This window comes from Coenobita brevimanus, chromosome 29 (genome assembly GCF_032717465.1).
Source record: "Coenobita brevimanus isolate Jiangsu-jjx chromosome 29, ASM3271746v2, whole genome shotgun sequence".
Taxonomy (NCBI): Eukaryota; Metazoa; Arthropoda; class Malacostraca; order Decapoda; family Coenobitidae; genus Coenobita; species Coenobita brevimanus.
Genome location: NC_136982.1, coordinates 40,261,662 through 40,286,322, shown reverse-complemented (window position 1 = coordinate 40,286,322; position 24,661 = coordinate 40,261,662). Strand labels below are relative to the sequence as shown.

The window sequence follows — 24,661 nt, the reverse complement described above, 5'->3', positions numbered from 1 at the left end:
AGTACCAGAGTGAATGTCAGTAGGGTGTTCTTTGGAGGGTTTGGGTGGGATTTGGGGTGAAAAGGGTGATTTAGGGGAATGTCGTCTAGGTTAGCCCTTTGTAATGGAAACATATGGAATGTATAATGCGGAAAAGTATAGGGTGGCTTATTGTCAGTCTATGTTAATCAAGTTGTAGGAGAGACGACTGTATTTGAATTAACTATTTATAAAAAAATCTGAATTCAGAGTGGAGATTTGCTAAAGTTAGCTGTAGTGTTTTTCCTCTAGCTTGATAACTTGCCATGACAGACTTTTGTCTGTGTATCTATCTATTGCCAGACACCTTAATTCCGTAAGGGATAGCCACAAACAAATCACCTCCATGTCGCCCTGTCCCCCGCCATTTCACTGCTCTGCACCCAGCTCAAAACCCCACCTCTCATATACCTCTCCATTACATCCCTTCATCTCATCATTGGCCTCCCCCTCCCTCTCCCCCTTGCCACCTCACTCACATACACTTTCCTCGTCAGTCTCTCGCTCTCCATCCTCTCCACATGGCCAGACCTCCTCAATGTGGTGTTGTTTGTGGCCACCCCATATGGTATTAAGGTGTCTGGCAATAGATAGATAGATAGAAGGTTGTCAAGGCTTGCTGACAAAATAAAGGGGAAAGATTCACAACTTTAGTGCATTTTACCTCAGAAATCTGATTTTTTATAAGGTTATATTAAGCACATTTTTTTTTTACTGGATTTAAGATAATTGGGTGTGAATGTACCTATATTTGATAAAAGTAATTATATTTTTCAATTAAAAGTGCCAGTGCTTTGCTGATTTGGTAAATGACCACTGATTTGGTAATGTTCACACCAGCGTATGATTGGGTCCCCTGTTTGACCGACCAATAAGAAAGGGAGAAAGAAAACATGCAGGCAGGTAACAAGAGATGCTACCCTAGGAACCAATCACAAGCAAGCTCTCATTGCAAGAAAAAAACAGGAGATTTGTGTTGTGAAATACCAAGTGCTGTAGAGTGCTGATAACCTGTGCTGAACAGCACATACCTGTACAAAGTAACTGCACAGTTTAACTGTAAAGGACAGTACAGGCTGTCCTCATCTGACACAGTTAATTGCTTCTGCACCTCTACCGTATTAGAGAAATTTCGTGTTACAGGGACTCTTGAAACCCCCTATTTCCTCCTGCATCCCTGCCCAAAGTACACTTTTTCCCCCCTTGTGGTGCAAAAATTTTTTTATACCCCTCAATTTTAACCTCCTAGAAAGCATTAATATGGTTCAAAAAATTATAAAAGAGTATTATTACAGTTAAAAGCCACATTATATTTACAGTACCTTACGGGAGGATAAGAGGAGATACACTATGCTGGAGAGGAGGTAGAGGGGAGAACACTGGTTAAAATCCTTCAGAGTCAGTGGCACTTATAATACTTCTCAGCAGGCAGAGTGGGAAGGCAGGTGGGAGAAGGGAGTGTCCCGATTGGCTTGGTAGTTCAAAAGTGAGAATGCTGAAGCGTGATTGGCTGGGAGGTAGATGACGCCTGGTTCAGAAAACCTTGTTAGCATCATCAATGGCCGTATTAGAAGCGATATTGCTTCTGGAAAATTGTACTGTGTTAGACCATTTTTGTTAGGGAAAACCTTGTTAGACGAGAACAGACTGTATTTCTCGCGGAGGGGGGGGGGGTCTTTTATGAACCACCAGGGACAGCTGATTCATTCATTCATTCATTGCCAGACGCCATGTATCCCACACGGGGTGGCCAACGGCTTAGAGTTAATTGTTTTACAGGGAGGGGCACTAATCCTCCACCAACCCCACTTGACACGTAGGGATGCCAACAGCATCTGGTGTTCCCAGGCGGTCACCCATCCAAGTACTAACCAGACCCAACGTTGCTTATGCTGTGGGAAAAACAGGAAATATCTTCCTGTGCATTTTCAAAATAATTTCCTAGAAAATCTGCGAATATGCAAACTCGTGAGTAGCTATTCCGTGGATCGGGGGGGAGGGTTGACTGTATTACATTGGTTAATCTCCAGTCAGTACTAATCATCAGTCAGTAATTTTATCGTTACTAATTAAAAGGGCTAGAATAGTGAAAATATATACCACAGTCCTACATTTAAACATTATGAATGACAGTACTTGTGGCCATCCTTGTGCATCTGTACTAAGTTTGAACCAGATGGGTTTTGTATATACTGGACTGTACCTGTACACCTCTCAGGATCTCCATTTAGTACAATTCATTAGTCTTACTGTATAAAAATGAAAATCTGTAACATAGTTACACCAGAAACTGTTTCTGTCCGCCTTTCTTCTTCTCTGTTGATCTTGACCTAGCTGGGTTTGTCAAGTCACTTAACTGTATGTAAAGATTCAGCATGATTCATGCAAAGAGAATACAAAATCACAGAAACAAAAAATGCCAGTGATTGGCAATTTATAAGATAACTATCCATCTATCTATCTATCTATCTATTGCCAGATGCCATAATCCCGCAAGGGGTGGCCATTTGACTTTGAGTTATTTGTTTTACGGGGAGGGGCACTTACCCTCCACCAACCCACTTGTTGACACGTAGGGAGCACGTATAGTTTGGTTATATGGTAACCACCCAGCGTTGTAAATAGTTTCTTGGCTTACAGGAGACCATTTGGCTTGTCACTCAATGTAAAGCACATGTAAAAGAAAGAAAAGCAATAAGAAGTGACAGGAAAGATGGGAGAAATAGGAAGAGAGGAGGGCAGGAACAGAAAAAGAATGATAAAGGCCAAGAAAGAAGTAGGCAGCACTACATCAAGTGAGTGGATGATGGTCGTCACCACCTACCACTAATAAGATAACTACCTGTGTATATGGCTGTTTTGAACAGAGTCGGAGCAAACTCCAGTCTAACCTCATTACGTTTGTCTTCGAAGACACATGGGAATTTTTCAGTGTATTTTTTTTTTTTTTTTTTTTTTTGGGGGGGGGGGGGGGGATGCATTGTACATGCCAAAAAACACAGTATCTTTTCCCTTCACTCATTTGTACCTTCTCAGTCATTACAATTTGCATAAGTTCTTAATATTAGCAACATGGATTCATGATACAGGAAAATCACTTCAGCCTGAGGATGTCATATGCCATGTTTTATTCTAGCTTTCAAGCTACTACCAGGCAACTTCTTTCAGCTTAAGAGAACATGCTGATAGTGAAAGGATATTAGGCAATATCCAATCCCTCCCACTTTAAAAAAATCTCTTGAGTTGGATAAAATTATCTGGAGATATCGAGTAAAATATAAATTACCTTTAGCTGAAGGGTTAAGGATCATATGAATTTACAATAACATGATATTGTTCTGTCCAGTATGCAGGTCACAAGTGTGTCATTTCTCCTTCCAATCTTATTTCCTTTTCTTTCCCAACTTTTTCTTTTTCTTTCTTTTTCCTCTCTCTGTTACCATTCTTTCTTCTATTTTCTGCTTCATTTCTCATAATTCTTCCATTTGGTAGTTCTTAACACCATCAGCCAGAGATATCTGTACTGGTATCTTATTCTTGTTGCTACCAAAGGATTTTTCAGCTTGGCAGCTCATCCTAGTAGGGAAAAAGTTAATAAAGAAGTTAGCTAACCCCCCCTGCTAAACTGGAAAAACACTAAAATAAAATATAATTAAATTGTCTGGGGTAGCATTAAAAATACAGCCTCAGGCTGAAGTGGTTAGCCTGCTCCATAAGATAACACCTTTAATATTTTTTTCTTTCTACCATAAGAAGAGTTATACCCACATATGGAAAGGTGTATGTGGATGAATGGTAAGTCATTGACCGAAAGTAAATATAGGTTTACTTCAAATACTGCCACCCTTATATTTGATTCATGCTGCCATAAGTAGAATTATCAGCATGAGGGACTCTTGTATGTAGGTATAATAGACTCAAAATAAATGCAGGTCTGCTTAATGCATGACAACCCTGCACCTTCCAGCTGGAGGGAGAGCACCCCCTGTGCTACCCCCCGGGAAGAAGCCAGCTCCCAGCGTGCCAGTGCGAGACCACACAAACACACTAGACCCCCACCCTGCCAGCGAGACCAACAGCATACCACCTAGTCCAAAGGTAACATTGGGACTGTTGTTGGTAGAGCCTCATTTATAAGTGTACCTGCAGCTGTCTAGTCTCATCAGGTGTACCTGCAGCTGTCTAGTCTCATATTCTTGTCAGTAAAGGATGCTGTCTGGCACCTCTTTCTTATTTGCTTATTTCATGATAGGGAACACAAATATTCTCTCATATGCTATTTATGTAGATGCTTAGTGACCTAGTGGTTAGAACACCTTTGTCAGAGTGCAAGCCTTGCATAGGTTCAGATCCCAAGAAATGACTGGATGCGTTTTTGATGATGTAATGCCACTAAGGAGAGTAGGCTAATCATCTACCTTTAATTTTACTGGAGAGAAGCAGCCTAACTTCAGGCTCCTACACATTGGAGGGAGTAGAAAGGGATTGGCTGTTACCATTTGTTAATCATGAACACTATCATTGTTCAAAAGATAAACAGCATACAAAAGTACATTAAGGTAATATGGAAAACAGATGGATAAGGAAGAGGTATTAGAGAGCTTTCTTTTTAACCCCACAAGCAAACAACTCAAGTGTTATTAAAGCTAGGGTTTTACTGTATAGTAGTATGTGCAGTGTAGGCAACTTCTGAATTGTTTTCATGCTGTTGAGTATATAATTACCTTATTAGAGCAGAATTAATTGCGGTTATATTGTTGGCCTTTAAACGGAGCAGTTAGAATGATTGCATTTATTTTTCTGGTCATTTCACAGGTGCAGAGAGATTTTCAGTATACTGTACTCATGTCACCAGAACTAACCAAAACATGCTCAGTACCCCAGTTGATAATTTTATATTAATCATGTTATACAGATCATTCATTATGTTAATAGTTTAAGGGCCTTTCTTTGATTCAGTACTGTAGTTGTACAGGCACATCGTATCACAGTGTGGCTAGTGTATGGTAAAATAATGGTAACCTAGGTACTTAGAGGGAAATGAATACTTGTCTTTAGAATTGCTGTAATATATACAGCAGACCCTTAGTTTTTTGCTCTCTTTTTTGCTGTTTTTTTTGTCATTAAGTCCACATAATAGTAGAAAAATTGCTGATTAAAACTCCAGTATTTCCTTTTTATACTGATTTGCCAGTTTTCCACAATATACTGTACCATTTGTATGAAAAAAGGTGTTTTTATTCTGGAACACATCCCAGGCTTGTAGTGATGATTGACTGTATATGCCTGTCTTAATAGAGGCAGCCTTTGCTCTATGTTGGGGAGACATGAAAATATCAACTCTTCCTTACAATAAGAGCTGTAAATTGGGAGTAATGGAGTAATTGCTATTCAGTTTTATGAGTGTCAGTACAATTTTAATGGCCAATTTATCTATAATTTACTGGGGACTTCATAGTAGTTGCATTTAACAGAATTTTTATGTATTTTATAGTTTACTGTAACTTAGTAAAATAGGAACTCAGCAGGCAAATTATGTGGAACTTACTGGGGCGTGTGTAGTAGTGGAACCTTGGTTGGTAATTTTTCAGTCATATTTGGATTTAATGGCATAAAGGAACATCAAATAAGGTAATTGACATTGAGAACTTGTATTTGACTCATTATTAATGTATCTACCATCCCCTGGTACAGCCTAGTAGTAAGAGCAACCCTGCCCCACCCCCTCCCCCCTCCACCCCCAAGCCTTCCCTGCCCAGCGACCGTCCCTCCAGAGGTCCCCTGCCTGTGCCACCCAATCCTGCCAACAAGCCTGCACCCCCCCGTCCTCCTGTGGTGAGTTGCAAGATTTCATCCATCTTACCTTGGCAAATATATATATATATATATATATATATATAATAAAATATAATATATATATATATATATATACAGTATATATCTATCTATCTATCTATCTATCTATATATATATATATATATATATACAGTATATATCTATATCATATATATATATATATATATATACAGTATATATATAGTGGCAGAATAAAAGGGTAATTGTCCATCTTACGTTGTTTAATCCTTTTTCAGCATATTTCTTGTAACTCATTGGCAGAATAAGACAGTATTTGTCCATCTTAATCTGACAGATATTTTCATCCTATTCAACTTAGTTCCTGTAACTCAGGGGCAAAATAAGACAATACAGTACTCATCCTTATGAACTTGGCAGAGACTTTTTCCTTTTCCAGCTTATGTCCTGTAGTTCAGTGACAGAATAAACTCTTTCCATACACTTTGTCATTGGCTACGGCAGTCTTGTCTAACCTGATGAAAATTGCTAACCCCTTTCATGGCAGCATTGTAGTCATATTGGAAGGTCAGTTTGACTTTCAGAGACAGTTTTTTTTCCTTTTGCAGTTTATATTTTTGTAGCTCAGTGGGAGAGTAAGATATACTGTGATTCTGCGTCCTTTCCATAGCACTTTTTTGTTACTAGCAGCATATTCTAGCATTAATTGCACTGAAGATGGAGAGATGGCAGTTTTACACCTAGTAAAAGTGACCTGGCACTCATTCCTACCTCATGAGTAAGCTTGTAAAATTTCATGCAGTAGCTGTTGGAGTGGCCTATTCCCAAGTCTCAGTAGTCCTCTTTGGGGCCCAGTAGTCCTCCTACATCCCTACATGTCACCACATCAACGCTAACACTCACTGTCCATTTTGAATACATGCTAGGGCTGTCTCATACAGGACTGGTGTGTTGGTATTAGTGGGGGTATTTTTATGATGTGTCGGCAGGTCTTCTGGTAGAGCAGAAAAGTCTGTTTTTCATTAAATTCAAATCCATAAACTGTTCTCTGCCCCAGCCGGGATTCAAACCTGGGCCCATTAGGACTGCAGTCCTCCTCTCTACCAATTCTGCCACCGCCTCCCCCAATATATATACAGTATATAGCGCTCCGCTCTGACAGAAGGGTCAGAGGATCGAATCCACTCAAGGGTCATTGGTAGACATCAGGAAGGGCATCCGGTCACAAAATGCTACACGCTTCGATCCAAAGTCCTCTACCCAGAGGCAATGCCTTAGCCCTTCGGGGATACCTGTTGTAAAACCAAATTACCATTTATTATATATATATATATATATATATATAAGGTGGTAGGTGGGGGCGCTCACCATACACTCAGTCGATGTAGTGCTGCTCTCAGGTGTCTGCCCTTTCCTCTCCATCCTTCTTTCCTTCCATTCTCTTCTGTCTTTCGTTCCTTCATTCTTTCTTTGTCCTTCTGCCTGTGGGTGACTTTACACTTCCTTTTCTGTCTTTCTTTCCTTCATTCTTTCCACTTCCTTCAGCCTGTGGGTGACTCTACACTGAGTGACAAGCCAAATGGTTTCCTGTGCACCAGGAAACCATTTACTACGCTGGATGGTAACCATATAACCAAATTTTGGTGCCTGGTGGTTTAGTGGGTAATTATTGTGCTCCAATCGGATTGAGCCGGTGAGGGTTTATATCCAAGGGGTGGTTGGGGTTAATTGCTCATGTAATGCCACTCACGGATGAGTGAGGCTGGTCACTCTCATCTTAAATGTCAGGACCAGCTGCCTAGCCCAGGGCTCCTACGCTCCTCATGGGGCAATGTAGGATTGGATGGTGATGATGATGATGATGATATATAGATAGATAGATAGATATAGATATATAGGCCATACAAAATATGCTAAAGGGGATGCCGACTGGTAGGCTGAAATGGTTTGTACATGTTGAGAGGAAGGGGATGGGGTATAGCTGAGGAGGGTCACAGGTGTGAATGTGAAGTGAAAAATGTCCAAAGCCTGGTTGGGGAAGACATAGTGTGAGGTCTTGTACAGATACCTCTGGACCAGGGGACTGAGCAGGGAAATTACACAGAGGGCTGCTACTGAGTGAAGGGATGCACACATACAGTACTTTCTTTACGTTAACTGGGCCCAGATTGTCGTCCTTTTATAGCTTGTTTCCTGCACCTGTGCGTCAGAAAGGGAAAGTGCCACTGCTCTGCGTTCTAGTTAGAGCATTTCTTCGTGACTAGCATCATAGCCTGCTGTTAATCAGCTGTTACAACACAATATACAGCATGGAGAGATGGCAAATTTAGGCCAAATTAGAGTTGTTGATCACCCCCAATCTGCCTGGTCGAGCACTCATTGCCCACAGGCAAGCAATTGTGCCTGCAGGGCTGTTCATTGCTGTGAATGGATGATCCCTTGTGGTTGACAGCACCTCGATGTTACTAGGTATGGGAAAAGCGTGGAAGTTTGGTTCCTTGATGGATGCTACATTTGCATTTCTTCATGGGTGGTAGTTAACGGGACCATCATAGCAGACTCCACATCGCCCCATTATTTGGTTATATGGTTATTATTCAGTGTTGTAAATGGTTTTCTGGGTTATAGGAAACCATTAGGCCTGCCACTCAATGTAGAGCCACCTGAAGTGGAAAGAATAGTAATGAAAGTGACAGGAAAGTTAGGGAGAAGTAGGAAGAGAGGAGGGAAGACATAGAGATAAAATGATAAAGGTGGAGAAAGAAGTAGGCAGCACTGCATCAAGTGAGTGGATGATGGTAACCACCACCTACCACCCAAGCTACAGTAAAAAGAGAATAGCATGGCCAGTGGTCTCAGAACATACCGTAGATGTAAAAATAACATTGGATGACAAAGATGCACTTGTAAATATGGTAGCTGTGCATGGCACTGACAGTGCACTGCTTCCCAAACTTTTTGACATGACATCCCTGCTTAACTTTCTTGAAATTCATCATCATCATCATCCGGACCTCCTTTCCTACCCTAGGGCAGGGTGAGGAGTAGCAATGTCCAGACAGCCCAGATTTGCCCAATCTAATGGGCCACAGTTCCATTCATGCACCATTGAAGCCTCCTTAATCCTGGCTCTATCTGATACGCCAAAAACGTTCACCACATTCTGTAGCTTCACATAATGTATCTGATAGAGTCAGTCCGGACACTGTCACGTTAAAAAGGGGTGCCAAATCTCTGATCATGTGCCTCTCCTCACAATATTCATCCAGCCAGCTCGATCTCTTGTCAGTCCCCTGGCCTCACCAACTTCCTAACCTCTCATCCATACACACTCATCCACCATATCCCTCCACCTTCTCCTTGGCCTATTTCGCCTCCTCCCTCCTTCAAATTCGCTCAGATATACCTTTTTCACCACTCAATTGTTATCCATTCTCTCCACATGACCAATGTTGGGAACGCTACAAATAAAAAGTAGCGGCGCCCCCATTCCCGTTACTAGCTCGAAAAAGTAGTGGCGTTACTGGTTTCACTACTTGATACAAAATGTAGTGGTGCTCCCGCTTCCGCTCCTTTAGATAAGAAAAAGGTACACAAAGGAAAGGTTAACAAAAATCTGTGATATAGCAATACATTATATACTGTTTTTGATAATATTAGTCAGTCTGAGTGGTTATGTTGTGTACCAGTAATGTCATTATATACTTATATTGAAAAAAAAAAAAATTATATACATGTCAGTGTCACTTTAATGAAGCTTAAGCTTAGAGCCGAAGGTACAGGAAAAAGCTATTTCCTGTATAATGTAACAAATGTTCTTTTACATTGTTACCTAGTATACCTACTGAAAGTCTATCTATCTATCTATTGCCAGACGCCTCAATCCTGTTTGGGGTGGCCACAAACAAATCGCCTCCACGTCGTCCTGTCCCCCGCCATTTCACTGCCCTGCTCCCAACTCACATCCCCCTCTCTCATATACCTCTCCACCCCATCCCTCCATCTCATCCTCGGCCTCCCCCTCCCTCTTCCCCCCTCCACCTCACTCACATACACTCTCTTCGTCAGTCTTTCACCCTCCATCCTCTCCACATGGCCAAACCACCTCAGCGTGTTCCTCATAACACTTCTGAAAGTAACATATGTAAATAAAAGGTAAAAAAATGTGGCCTGCCATTGATACATACTATATAGATTTATATTTTCATTGATACCTATTTAAGATATGTATGAAAACAAAAGTAAAAATGAACTGGGGCTTTCTTTTAAAGGCTCTTTATACAATAGCAATGTTTTTTTCCCATTACTTTAAACTGAAAGTAACATACTGTTGCAAAATAATAACATAGTAAGAATTAGTCTGAAAGAGAGTGTGGGGGAGAGAGCGGGAGTTAGAAGTGGGGATAGTTAGAGGTGTGTGTGTGTGTGTGTGTGTGTGTGTGTGTGTGTGTGTGTGTGTGTGTGTGTGTGTGTGTGTGTGTGTGTGTGTGTGTGTGTGTGTGTGTGTGTGTGTGTGTGTGTGTGTGTGTGTGTTGCCTGCATCTAGCTGACATCCTTATTTATCTTTACTTAATTTAAATGATCGATAATTAACTAGCAGATTCCTGTCTAATTATTGCACATTACTAATAAATAATAGTTAATAAATTACTGATGTAATGTAGAACAAACATCATTAATTGACAGAATTGACGAAAGTATTATTTTTCGTCATTAATATATACAATCAAACCGTCAGCATATCTGTATGTACTCACCGACTCCAGACCTGTATTCGTCGCATGAGTAGCGAGGAGTGCAGTAACACGTGAGTACAGCCAAAAAGCAGCGGCGCTCTCAGTTCCGCTACTGGCTAAAAAAAGTAATGGCATTACCACCATCGCTATTAAAATAGTAGCGGCGCTATTCCCAGCTTTGCACATGACCGTACCATCTCAGTACACTCTCTTCGATGTTGGTGTCCACAGACTTACTTACTTCATATTTTTCACAAATCACGTTATTTCATATCCAATCCACTCTCTGTACACCACATACAGTAAGACCTTGATATAACAGACTTCAGTGGACCAGAATTCGCTTGTATCGGAATTGAGGAGCTACGGGACTAAATTGCTATATATCGGATAAAGTCTGATAAAGCCAGGAGCAGTCGGGACCACCTGACCACTTCAGCTGTGTTCACCACAATAAAGTAAATAAAAGACATGTTTATCAGTGTACAGTACAGTATTATTATTATATATTATACCATTTGACTATTGTAGTGAAGGTATAATACAGTACAGTAATGCAGTGGTAGTGAATACAGTTCAAAAACCTTTGATGTGATCCAGACAAATGTCTGATATATCGAAAAAAGTCCGGGTTAGCCAGGGGAAGTCCAGATGTTGCTTTTATTGGAATTTCGCTTTTTTCGGAATAGCTTGGGCCCCAATTGGTCCGTTATAGTGAGGTCTTACAGTATATACCTCAGTAGTCCCATCTCCACTGCTGTCACTCTTGACTTTTCATTTTCATGCCACACCATAGTCTCACATCCATATGTTAAATTTGACACTAACACTCCTTCATGTAAACCTCGTGCAGCTGTGACACTCAAGTCTCAGTTTCTTATCAAAGCCTTCATTGCACCAACTACTTTCCTTCCTTGTGTCACTCAGCTTTCCACATCTTTTGCACATTTTCCTCTCTTTTTTTTTATCAATATGCCCAGGTATTTGAACCCTCTTGCCAATTCCAGTCTCTCTCCATTCACTGTAACATCACACTGGGAGTCACCTTCTCTCTCAGTCACCATCACTTTACTCATTTCTACATTTTCTCTCAAGACACGATGCTTACAGACCTCAGCAAAACTGCACTAGTCTACCAAGTTCCTGTCCGGTATTTGCAAATAGTACTGCATCATCAGCATACTGTACTTCTCTCATTACCACATCCATTCATATAATGAATAACCATGGGGACATCACACAACCTTGTCACATGCCCCCACCGATCGTGAACCATTCGTTAGATGCTCATTTAACCTTACACATGCTTCACTACCCTCATAAAAACCCTTGACGGCACCTAGCAGCTTACCATTTCCACTATACATGCGCAAAACCTTCCACAATCTTTTTCTGTCAACTTTGTCATATGCTTTTTCCAGATCCATGAATGCCCAAAACACCTTATAGTCCTTCTCATAAGCCTTCTCCACTATCTGTCTCACTGCAAATATTTAATCCACACACCCTCTTCCACTTCTGAGACCACCCTGTTCATCACTCGCTAGGACTTCTGATATTTCTTTTAGTAATAATTCATCCATATACCTTCCCAACCACACTCAGTAAACTTATGTCACGATAATTCTTGCACTCACTTCGCTTACCTTTGTTTTTGTAGAGGGGTACATTCACTGCCTTTCTCTACTCTGCTGGCACAGTTTCACTGATCCATGCCTTCTTACATGTCTCCAACAAGCACTTCATTCTGCTCTTTCCAATACTCATAATCTCTGCATATGCCTCATCATCCCCAGCTGGGTTCCCATTTTTCAATTGTTTCACAGCGTTCTTCACCTATTTGAGTGTTACATTTGCTGTCAGTGTATTCCTTCTCTGCATACCCCCAAAACCAGTCATGTTTACAGCGGCTCTGCTCTCTCTATTCCCATTCATCAGGCTTTCAAAATATTCTTTCCATCTGATCCCTACTTCATCCCCATGGGTTAATAATCTACCACTTAATCCTTCACACTTTCACATTTCTTTCCATTGTCACTTCTACATTTCGACACATCTTTCTAGAATAACTTATTATTTTCAGAGTAATTTGCATTCTTTTTTTTGTTGTAGATCATCATTTACCTCCTTCTTTTTCCTCTTCACTAGTCTCTTTACATGCTTCTTGCTCTCAGTACATTCAGTTCTTATTTCAATTGAAACCCTGTCGTGTAACCTTTCTAGCCACTTCTTCCTCTTTTTCTCCATTGCTCTCTTAACCTCTTCATCCCACCATACTGTACCTTTCTTCTTTGTTGTTACTTTTCCCATATAACACACTGCTTTAGCATTCCTGACTAAGCAATCCCTGAATGCATTCCACAGGTTGTCCAGATCCATTTCATTCCAATTCACTGATTACAACTCGTCCCCTACTTTGGTCCTTTTTTCATCTGTCATTTCTTTGAGCCTCAGCTTCTCAACTTTCAGTCTTTCTCCCTGACTGCTCCTCTCTCTCCTAGTCCACCTCACTCCTCTCAGCTTGATCATGCATACCACAGCCATATGATCTGACAGACCTCCACATCACCCTCTCACAGCCCTCGTATCAGCAGCCATTCCCAGCATCGACCTCTCTACAAGCATAGTCAGTCAGGCTCCTTTCAGTACGGTCCCCTTTCCCTCTATACAATTATTATTTATGTGCATCTTTGTTTTTGAAATACAAATTACAAATGCACAACTTCATGACACATCCTGACACTCCATTGCAACCCATGATGTCATCCTCAGGACCAGTGCCTACTCTTCCATTCATATCACCCATTACAATCACTTTATAGCTCCTGGGCTTTTCTCCTACTGCTTCATCCTGCTCATCCAAGAACCTTTCTCTGTCTCACTCCTATCATCACACGGTGCATATGCTACAATCACAACCACTTTCACCTTCTCAAACTTCAACTTGACATACATACATCTGGAGCTGACACATTAGTAATCTCTCATTCCGCTGTGCCACACTTCATTCATCAAAAAGCAAATCCTTCCATGCATTTTCCTTGGCCATTCTTACCCCCATATTTATAATTGTGGCTGTTAAATTTTTGTACTGCACAGTATTACCCATTAATGTTAAGGATGCTTAATGTATATTCTTGTATCATTAAAATATACCGAATAAAAAACTATAAATTTACCCATCAAGACATGACCTGGGACTTGCATATCACTAGCAGGGTACAGGCAAAAGCAGAAGGTAATCTTATCATCCCTGAGAGTGAGGGAAGATTGGTGGGTGATGGTGGTGTAGAAGATGAGTAGTGTTGGTGTGACAGTGTGGTATCAGTGACAGGAACTGTACAAACTGCATGAAAAGGCAACTGGTGAATAGAGAATCAGTGTAGGTGAATGTTATATTATGCTTTTTGTAAGGGTGTTTGGCAAGTTTCACCAGAGAGATTGTTTTTGAATGACATGGAAAAAAAAAAGTTCCACATCAATTCTTACGCTTCGTATCCACCTCACTTCTTCAGTTTGGAAACAGTGGCAGAATGTTTGAAAACATTAAGAAATGTGTAAATAAACTGATGTTAACTGAAGCCAAAAGTAGCAGTCAGTTAAGCATTATACTGTAGTTATTATGAAGGAAAGTCAAGAGCAAGAGTTAGGGAGCAGCATAGTACAGTAACCCCTCCAATATCCGGATCAATAGAGCCATCGGTAGGTTCGGATATTGGTTTCGTCCGGATATTGGGGCCCAGCTTATGGACTTGTACTTATGGACCCTAACTCAGAGAAACACCTATACAACTCCCTCCGGACATCCATAGCACCTATTTAACACCCAAATCACACCAATAAGGCACATAAAATGACTGAAATAAATGCAAAAGAAACATAAAATGTGGGTTTAGAAGTATGTTCATACATTAATAAACATTCTGGTACTTATGGACTCTAACCGAACCTAACCTAACCGAACCGAACCTAACTCTGAAAAACACATTCCTACTGCACATGCATGAGGTAAGTATAGTATGGAAAGAAGTACAGTATGACACTTTCTGGTAAGTATAGTATGGAAAAAAGTACAATATGAAACATTCTGGTAAATATAGTATGGAAAATAGTACAACATGAAACATTCTGGCTACTTACAGCAAGTCCCTGGCCACCTCGATGAATAACCGCCTCCTCTCGGACTCTGACAGTAAGAACGATTTCCTGAAGCACTTGCACTACACTCTTCCTGAAGTCTTGCACTGAACTTAGTCACTAACACACAGAAGTCCGTTCTTTTCACAGTGTTCACTTTAGTCCAAATAATGTTCCATTTTACTTTAAGTGTTGCACATTAATTTTTCCCCAGTGTTTTTAATTTTCCAAAGCCAAAACAAAGAAGGTTAGTTACGTTAAATTTCTTTTCTACTGAGTCTTTTCTCCCAGCTTGAAAACCTTAACACAACACACCGTTTTTTTCACTGCACAACACTCAAAATTCCCGTGTGGTCTAGTGGACAAGTTCTTGCTGTTTATTCACTGTCAGAGTCCGAGAGTATCACTGGCAGGCGACCAAGGGGTGCATCGGTGGGTCGTGGTGATGGCGTACCAACTACAGAAGACTCTGAAGATAGCCGCAAACTCACGTCGAGCGGTGACTCCACTGTAGCTGATGTGCTTTGCTGTGGCTCGGAGCATGAGGGTCTGTCTTGGGGAGGCAACGGAGTGGAACCAGGGCTTGGCACAGCGGGGGTCACGGGCCTGAAAAAACTGTCAATCGTTGACTGACGCAAGGACCGACGATTCTGGCGATTGATGATGCGCTGCCGGAAAGCACGCACTTCCTCCACGAGTCCCAAGGGCCCCATCTCCCTGTCGCAGTCCGGGTGTTCCAGGTAGTCTAGGACGAACTCTAGATGTTCCCGGAGTGCGCTCAGCTTGGGGATGGCTGGAGTAGTGTCCTGCTGAGCGGAGTCCGCATCATCATCGCCTTCGTCGTCGGAATCTTCAAGTTCGGGACTGACACCAGCAACCGAAGACGCGATCTCGATATCAGACAACGTCTGATACCCAGGATCGCCCTAGTCGTCGTCCAACCACTCACGAACATCGTCCACATCAACATCGTCGCCATGCGTACGTAGCCGTGCATGGAAGTCATCCACGTCAAACCCTAGGAAATCGTACTCCACATCTGTTCCGAGAAGCAGACGAGACCAACCATTTTCAAGAGTTTTCACAGGGACTTCCTTCCATGCACTAGCCCAGTTGTACAGCGCAGACTTGATGTTGTAGCGGCGAAGGTTTTCCAAAGTCCGCTTGCCTCGAGTGTCACGTCCTTCCCTGCGCTCGTCCTCGTCCTCGAGGACAACCATCACCTCGTCCAGGAACTTCCGACGGTACAGGCGCTTTGTTGCCACGATCACTCCTTGGTCCATTGGTTGAATGAGAGCAGTCGTATTAGGTGGCAGAAACATGCACCTAATACGGCCATTTTCAGCAATCAAGTCCTTGTCACATGGGTGGGCAGGTGCATTGTCGAGGAGAAGGAGAGCCTTTACCTGGTCGCGAGGAATTCCCAGTGTCTTTGTCTGGTAATGGATGTCCTCCTTGACGAAGTGATGGTGAAACCAATCTTTGAAAATCACAGCTGTGAACCATGCTTTCAAAGAATGGTACCATACGACAGGAAGGACATCCATCACCCCACGAAGGCACCGAGGCTGCTTTGCACGGCCAACAATAACGGGCTTAAGCCGGTGCATGCCGTTAGCATTGGCACAACACAAAGCAGATATCCGTTCCTTAGAAAGCTTGCGGCCAGGTACACGCTTCTCCGTCTCATCGGCTAGAGTGTTCGTTGGCACCGAGCGATAGAATAGGCCAGTTTCGTCAGCGTTATAGACTTGACCGAGAGTGAGGCCCTCCCTGTCGATCAAGCCTTTCACCTTGTGCCGAAACTCGTCCACTCCATCCTCGTTAGCGTCCAATGCTTCGCCATGTGCTTTACGGTTAGTAAGGCCATGTCGTAACTTGAACGCGAAGAGCCAACCCTCGGATGCCTTGAAGTCAAGGGCGTCGTGAAGCCTTGCAAACTTCTCAGCAGCAGCCTTCAGCTCCGTTCCACGTACCATCACACCAGCTGCACGTTGCTGTCGATACCAAATCAACGTGGAGCGGTTGATCTCTGCATACTTGGGGGTAAACATAACCTTCCTCTCCACGTTGCGTTTGCTTCTCGACGAGAAGTCAGCTGTGTACTGCATGAGCTTGTCTTGGGAACGCTTGATATCGAACAAAGTCGACCGGGCCAGGTTGAACTCGCGGAGAATGCGTGAGGAAGACCAACCCGCATCAACCTTCTCCAATATCTCCCGTTTCTTCTCCAGAGTCAACACCACTCTCTTCCTTTTCTCAGGAGGCGGGGCCATCATCACACACACTAAGAGTAGGGCAGAGAGCAGCAGGAGGCCTTGGAGCTCACAAAAGCGAGCACGTGGGCAGCCATGGCGAACAGCGTAGGTCTTGTCGCGGTGAGAGACAGGCGGGAAGTGGGGAGGATGCAGCGGCGCTCTATCGGACGTCGGAGGAATGACGAACCAAAACAATGCTCTCACACGGCGAGCGCGGCAAGTTCAAATTACGGACGGCAAAAAATCGATTTATTTTTTTATTTTTTTGGATTTTCGGACCATTTTGGGACTGTTTGATCCCAGGACGATAAGGTTCGGTTAGTGGGGATGTTCGGTTATTGGGCGTCCGGATATTAGAGTGATTACTGTAATAAGATTCTTGTACTGTGCCTTGCAAGTCCCTGCTTGTTTTAGTGTGTAAATGCCCCTGGTGCATAAGTTATCAGGCTGCTATCACTTGGCAGACACGGGGTTAAGAGTAACTCCATGAGGCTGAGGACATCATCTCTTATATTATGCTTGCTACCTCCAGATGATTTTCTTAAGCGTCACAGGGACCATTTATAGTGAAGGGCATAGAAACAGTTGCCATTAGCCTCATTGAATTTTGAATGTCTCTCCCTAAGCTAAATAATGTCATCTGAAAGTAGCTAGAAGAATGTAAGAAATATGTCACTGGACTGAACAGATTCAGTCTAATTAGAGCTTGTGGAAGGATATGGTAATTTGATGATAACTCAAGTAAGACAAAAACTACCTCATTGTTGTCATTGTAATGAAGAGAATGAAGAAGTCAGTGTTGATGAGTAATTAGTGAAACTTGGATGAATGTGAGTTATTACTCAGGTGTGTGTGTGTGTGTGTGTGTGTGTGTGTGTGTGTGTGTGTATGTGTATGTGTGTGTGTGTGTGTGTGTGTGTGTGTGTGTGTATATATATCACACACACACACACAGGTATACCCCAGTTTAACAATACAGTTTGTTAGGTAAAAACCCATCGTTAGGTGGGGTATCGTATATCGGGGTAATCTTAGCATGTAAAGTAATGGGGTGCATTTTTCAGCCTTGAGTTTCCCTCCCCCCCCAACCAAGTCCAAAACCCACCCAAATGAGCCCCAAAACATGTTTAAAGCCAATCTAAATGGCCTAACAGCCTTAAAAGAATCTAACCTAAGCCTAATGCCTGTAAATAACTCACTAAAACTGACAAATAAAATCTGAAAACTGTCAGATATAAGTCTAGAAAAAAATCAGGCTTAGTAAAGTGTACCCTAAAATGACAGTGTTCACCCCACCAATGGCTAAAACACATTAATCTAAGTCTAAAAATAGTTTATAAATCACCCTAAACACAAAATTTTAGTCTAAAGTATCATCAACATTGGTAAAATAAATCAAAACCCATCATTAAACCAGGCTTTGCCCAATGTTAGGCAGGGTATTGTGGTACATTATTTCTACCCCCATCGTTAAGCTGAGGTATCGCATCTAGGGGTATTTTATATTGAGGTATACCTGTGTATACATATATACAGTATACTGTATCTCTCTATCTGTTGTCAGACGCCTTAATCCCTTACAGGGTGGCCACAATCAATTCGCCTCCATGTCGCCCTGTCCCCTGCCATTTCACTGCCCTGCTTCCAACTCACACCCCATTCTCTCACATACCTCTCCACTCCATCCCTCCACCTCACCCTTGGCCTCCACCCGCTCCCCCTCCTCCACCTCACCCTTGGCCTCCACCTGCTCCCCCTCCTCCACCTCACCCTTGGCCTCCACCCTCTCCCCCCCCTCCACCTCACTCACATATACTCTCCTCATCAGTCTCTCACCCTCCATCCTCTCCACATGGCCAAACCACCTCAGTGTGTGAGTTAGAATATGAGTCAGAGATTGCATTCTCCAGCGACCTTGACTGAGTACAAGCAAGACAGGCACTGGTTTTAGGCTTAGGTTAGCTGTTTTTTTGCAGCGGTTAGACCATTTAGATTGGCTTTAAACTTTTTCTTGGACTCATTTGAGTGGGTTTAGGACTTGGCTGGGGGGGGGGGGACCCAAGGTTAAAAAATGCGTCCTTTTACTTTACATGTCGAATCTACCCCAGGATATGATACCCCACCTAGTGATGGGTTTTTACTTAACCAATTGCATCGGTGAACCTGGGTTTGCCTGTATATATATAAATATAGTGTATTACCATCATCATCATCTAATCTTGTATTGCCCCATGAGAAGTGTAGGAGCCTGGGGCTAAACAAGTTGGTCCTGACATTTAAGATGAGAGTGACCAACCTGAATTATTCCTGAGTTGGCATTACATGTCCAGTAAGTCGCAACCATCCCTTGAATATAAACCTGCTCTGGCTCAATCCGGCTGGGGCACCTTAATTACTCATTAAACTGCCAGGTGCCATTATTTGGTTACATGGTTACCACCCAGGATAGTAAATGATTTCCTGGTGTACAGGAATTCATTTGGCTTGTCACTTAGTGTAGAGTCACCCATAGGCAGAAGGAAGAGGAAAGAATGAAGGAAAAAAAGACAGAAGAGGGAGTGTAGAGTCACCTGTAGGCATAAGGAAGAGGAAAGAATATATATACAGTATAATATATATATATATATATATATATATATATATATATATATATATATATATATATTTTGTTCTTAATGTGTCTGACTCTGGGCATAGGCTTCACAGCCTGCTCTCAAGGCTCAATAGTCCTCCTACTTACCAAACACCTCTACATGTCACCACTTCGGCACTAACACCCACCGTCTTGACTTGTACGGGCATTTGTCAGGCATTTGATAATATTGTCCGGCCTCAGCCCGTGTCCGGGAAATCCGAAATCCGGGAAATAAGGGTCTGCCAAATCAAGGGTCAAGTGTAATAACAACAGAACAAAAAGTACCTCAAGAAATCATTTAAATTATAAAAAATGAATATTTTTGTAAGTCACAGTTTGAAAAAAAAATATTGCAAGAAGATAACACTTAAAAATTTGGACATTTGTGTTCAAAAACTAAAACAACCATTGCCTTCTGAGAAAACCCAGTTTGTGTACTAATAGCATGACCTACATAAGATGCATGTGCTCTTAGCATCATTTTCAAAATGTAAACAGTGGCTATCAGCATAAGGTCCATACAACCCTACAGGCTACAATCATACTGGTAATGCATAAAAATAATGAAAAGTAGACTGCAAAATCAAGAAAATGGCATACCCAAAACATTCACGTGACGTTCATGGACACGAAGAGCTACAGGCCTATATACAGCCTTTGTAACAGCTATCCTATCTCCCTTAGGTCGTATGTATGGTCTATTGTCAGTCTACCTGTCAAATCTGGCTTTTGGCCCAATTCGTCCCTATTATTCAATAACTATATACTGTACTGTACCAGAGAGGTTTTGAATTTTTTTCCCAACATACTCATGGGCCCCCCCAAGACCCCAAGGGCCCCAGGGCAATGCACTGGCTGACTCCCCCTCTCGGTGGGCCTGCCCAGACCCTACCTATACCCACCTCCAAGTCATCATACCTAGCCTATTTGTATAGTACCTATGCTTAACATGGCAGTGTGTTCCAGTCATTCAAGCATATTTAGACATCAAAATACACATGGGAATATTCAGAGTAATGTTAAACACCAAGAAAACCTTGCAGAAAAACCACTGAAAACCAAAAAAACACCCTACCTAAACATTACTGTATGTACAATACCCCTCCTTATTTTGGCAGTGTTTTCTGGTCATGCTGCCATATTTTGACATCAAAACATACGTAGTATTATCCAAAATAATTTTCAACACCAAGAAAACCATGCAAAAAAAAAAAAAAAAAAAAAAAATGCAAACAAAAAAACACCCTACCAATACACCACTGTATATACAGTACCTTTCCTAATTTTGGCTCTGTTTTCAGGTGAGTCTGCCATATTTAGACATCAAAACACACAGGAATATCCAAAGTACTGTAACGCTAAACTCCAAGAAAACCGTGAAAAAAAAACATTGAAAACCAAAAAACACCCGACCTATACACAACTGTATGTACAGTACCCCTCCTAATTTTGGCACTGTTTTCAGGTCAGTCTGCCATATTTAGACATCCAAACACACATAGGAATATCCAGAGTAATGCGAAACACAAAGAAAACCATGAAAAAAAAAACATTGAAAACCAGAAAACACCTGACCTATACACTACTGTATATACAGTACCCCTCCTAATTTTGGCACTGATTTCAGGTCAATCTGTCATATTTAGACATCCAGATGCACATAGGAATATCCAGAGTACTGCTGAACACCAAGAAAACCATTAAAAAAAAAAAAAAACTAAAAACCAAATAACACCCAACCTATACATTACTGTATATGCAGTACCCCTCCTAATTTGGGCAGTTTTTCGGTCATTCTGCCATATTGAGACATCAAAACACATAGGATTATCCATATTAATGCCAGACATCATGAAAACAAGTCATAAACAACAGAACTCCACAAAAAAAAACGGACAATTTTTTGAAAATTTGTTGTCTGTGACGAATGACTGCTCCCAGGGCTCAAAAAAAATTCCATGACCAAATATGCCACTGGAAATTGGTTATATTAGTATAAATGGTATACCATCATCCTCAATGGTGTTTATACCATAAGCTAATAAAAACACATACAACTGACAAGTAAGAGTGCTGAAATTCAGGCAAAAGAATAAAGTGTTCAAGAGTAAAACTTACCTTCATATAACTTCTCACCATCCTAGTTCAAAATTTTGCCGGCACCTTCCAAGAGTTAAACATATGTCTAGATGGAGAATTTCATGAGCTTTCTCTTGGTTACTGCGGAATTTTGATACAACCAATAGTAGTTGAATAAATTGCAAAAAACTTTGAAAACCCACAGGTCAGTGTTATCATCACGGAGGAGGGTAAGGTCTGAGGGAGTGTGGAGGAAGCTGGGAGGGTATGGAGGGGGGACGGGAGGGGGGGGAGAATTGAGGCTGTGAGCAGGATTCTCCCCCTTCTGTCAACAGGTGGACGGGTGCTTTTGCTGTACATATACTCTTGGCTTGCGGCTATTAGACGCCAAGTGGCCATGTAGAAACACAACTCACCATGACCGGGGGACTGTTGACCCTTGGTAGAGAGGCAGACGGCCGCTGTCGCCGAACGTGCACTCTTGGCTTGTGGTCTGTGTTCAATGGAGGTGGCGGTTGGGAAAGACTTGGCCCCTGTGGCTGTGCGATATTAGCCATTTGATGGGGAATGCGTACAGACGTTTTGACACCACTTGCAGGTTACAGTCGTATTACTTGGTTGCTGTAGGTTTGTTGGGAGTGATAGGACAATTGCATGATTTTTCCCATTCAGTACAGGGGTGGATGTGGTGGATGTGACATCCTTGATGCAGCGTTCCACTCCTTGGGATTGGCAAGGGTACATTTCCAGTACGATGGGTTGGCATTCGTCCATTTGGTCCAGTCTGTTCTTCAGCAATGGAGGAACTGTGGCAAAAGAAAGCTCTACCAGCTCAGTGTACTTCTTGGCATCGAACTTCAAAGTTTATCTTCAGTGCCGATTTTTCAAATATTCTAACTGAGACTTTGTCATCATTCTCATTCATCCATGCATGTTTCATCAACTTGATTGCCATTGAGTGTATGCCAACATCTTCATCAGCAACAGCCGACAACAGAATGTTCTCTGGGTGACAGAAGTAGCTGTTATTGGCAAGCACAGGGCGAATGATCACCTGATCCTCCAACGGCAGCTTTTGAAGGAGTTTCACCATGAAGAAGAAATTTTTGGCTCCATCCTGGCACAAGCTGTTTGGCTTTCACCCTGAACCACACAGGAACATGGTAGTTCACAATGAATGAAACGAGATGTTTTAGGATTGGTGGTGGTTGCTCCTTTGACAAGGAAAGTCGCAGTACGTAATTAGCTTTCATAAGCCACCTGGCATGATTTAGTGGTCCTGGTTGTGCAGATGGTCCCACACCATTAGTATCTCCACTTGGCAGTTGCACTGCCAAACATGCATGGTACAGGTAGCCCTGATCTTTGCTAAGATCACTTACAACTCCTTCTGGTAAAATTCAAGTTTTTCTAGCAGCACATTCATAACCAACAACTGGAAGATCTTTTGGGTCAGATTCAAGCGATTAACCTATTTCTCCTCTGCAGCCTCGTGGACCTGTTGTCGAACCATCAACTGTCTCGAAATACTTTTGGAAAATGATTTCAACAAGATGCACCAAACAAAGAAGCCACTGTAGTGGTCTGCCAAGCTGTGTTTTGAGCTCACAGATCACTCCATTTCTCTTTCCAGTATTGACATTTGTCCCATCACAGACGATAGCTTACAATGAATCTGTTGAATCTGTTTCTCGAATGACAGACATGACTTCCTTGGCAATATCTGCTGCTCTTCCACTTTCAGGAGAAACATGGTTGATGTAAACAGTGTCAGGAAAAGCGACTACTGAGTAATGATCTTCCTTCATGATTCTCTGACCATCTGGGGTTTTCTTGAGTGTCTGCTTGATTTTTCCATCGAAACCGATGCAAACGATCTCCTTCAAGTCATTTTTATGCTGTTGCAGTGTGACATCTCTCCAGTATTTTCTCTGATGGCGGAGTTTACTGGGATCAACTTCATTTTCTTCACACAGAATATTCATATCTTTCAGTGCTGCATTCACAGTGGAGCAGATGTCTCTATTGCTTACTTGACATCGATCAGCTACACGACTCGGCTCAGGATAGAATACAGTAATCCGTTCTGACACTCTTCAGATCTGTAAACCAGTACCAGTTCGTGTAGTTGGTAACAGAAATGCAGAACAATGGATTATCATTTATAGAGTTGCCAATCACCAGTAATCACTGAATGCTTGGAGCATCAGTGCTGTAAAAATAAAATTCAAAGTTGCTGGAGTACCACTGACTCATTTTTAAATGTACAATTAGTTCATGTGAAAACATACTATAGGTCATCAAAACAGCCATGTTTTGCCGAATTTTAAATTTTTGACCCACCCTAGTGTGTGTGTGTGTGTGTGTGTGTGTGTGTGTGTGTGTGTGTGTGTGTGTGTGTGTGTGTGTGTGTGTGTGTGTGTGTGTGTGTCTTTACCTAGTTGTATTTACCTAGTTGTGATATACAGGAAATGAGCTATGCTTGTAGGGTCCCGTCTCTGTTCCTCAGTAAGTCCAATTTTGCATTGAAGTCGTTTAAGATTTCAGACTGGATTATCTCTTTGTCCAGGCTATTCCGCAGGTCTATGCATCTCTATGGAAAACTATATTTCTTGATATCCTTCAAGCAACTTGGCTTTTTTAGTTTCATTCCAGGTCTTCTTGTTACTCTCCTATCCCATACAAACAGATCTTTTCTGTCAGTTTTATCTACTTCCATCATGGCCCTGAACACTGCAATCATGTCGCCCTTCTCTCTTCTTCCTTCTAATGAATGGAGATCCAACTTTTCCAGCCTCTCTCTGTGTGACAGATCTGCCTGGCCAGGGACCATCTTGGTTGCTGTTCTTTGTATTCTCTCGATCTTGTTTATATCCTTCATTTTGTGTGGGGACCACACAGTAGTGTGGTCCCCACAGTGCATGCATGTGTGCGTGTGTAAAGCTCGTCAGCACTGGCTTGGGTACAATGCAGTATGTTGCAGT

General features: G+C 42.1%; 1 protein-coding gene across 1 annotated transcript in view; it reads left to right on the top strand.

The window, feature by feature from the left end:
- The window catches only part of LOC145395059 (uncharacterized), a 288,850-nt gene that overhangs the window by 216,591 nt on the left and 47,598 nt on the right, over window positions 1-24,661 (top strand). The window contains exons 4-7 of the mRNA XM_080268814.1: window positions 3,986-4,116; window positions 5,713-5,853; window positions 7,621-7,633; window positions 17,040-17,046. Coding sequence (XP_080124940.1) covers window positions 3,986-4,116; window positions 5,713-5,853; window positions 7,621-7,633; window positions 17,040-17,046 — 292 coding nt within the window. The remainder of the gene's footprint in view (window positions 1-3,985; window positions 4,117-5,712; window positions 5,854-7,620; window positions 7,634-17,039; window positions 17,047-24,661) is intronic.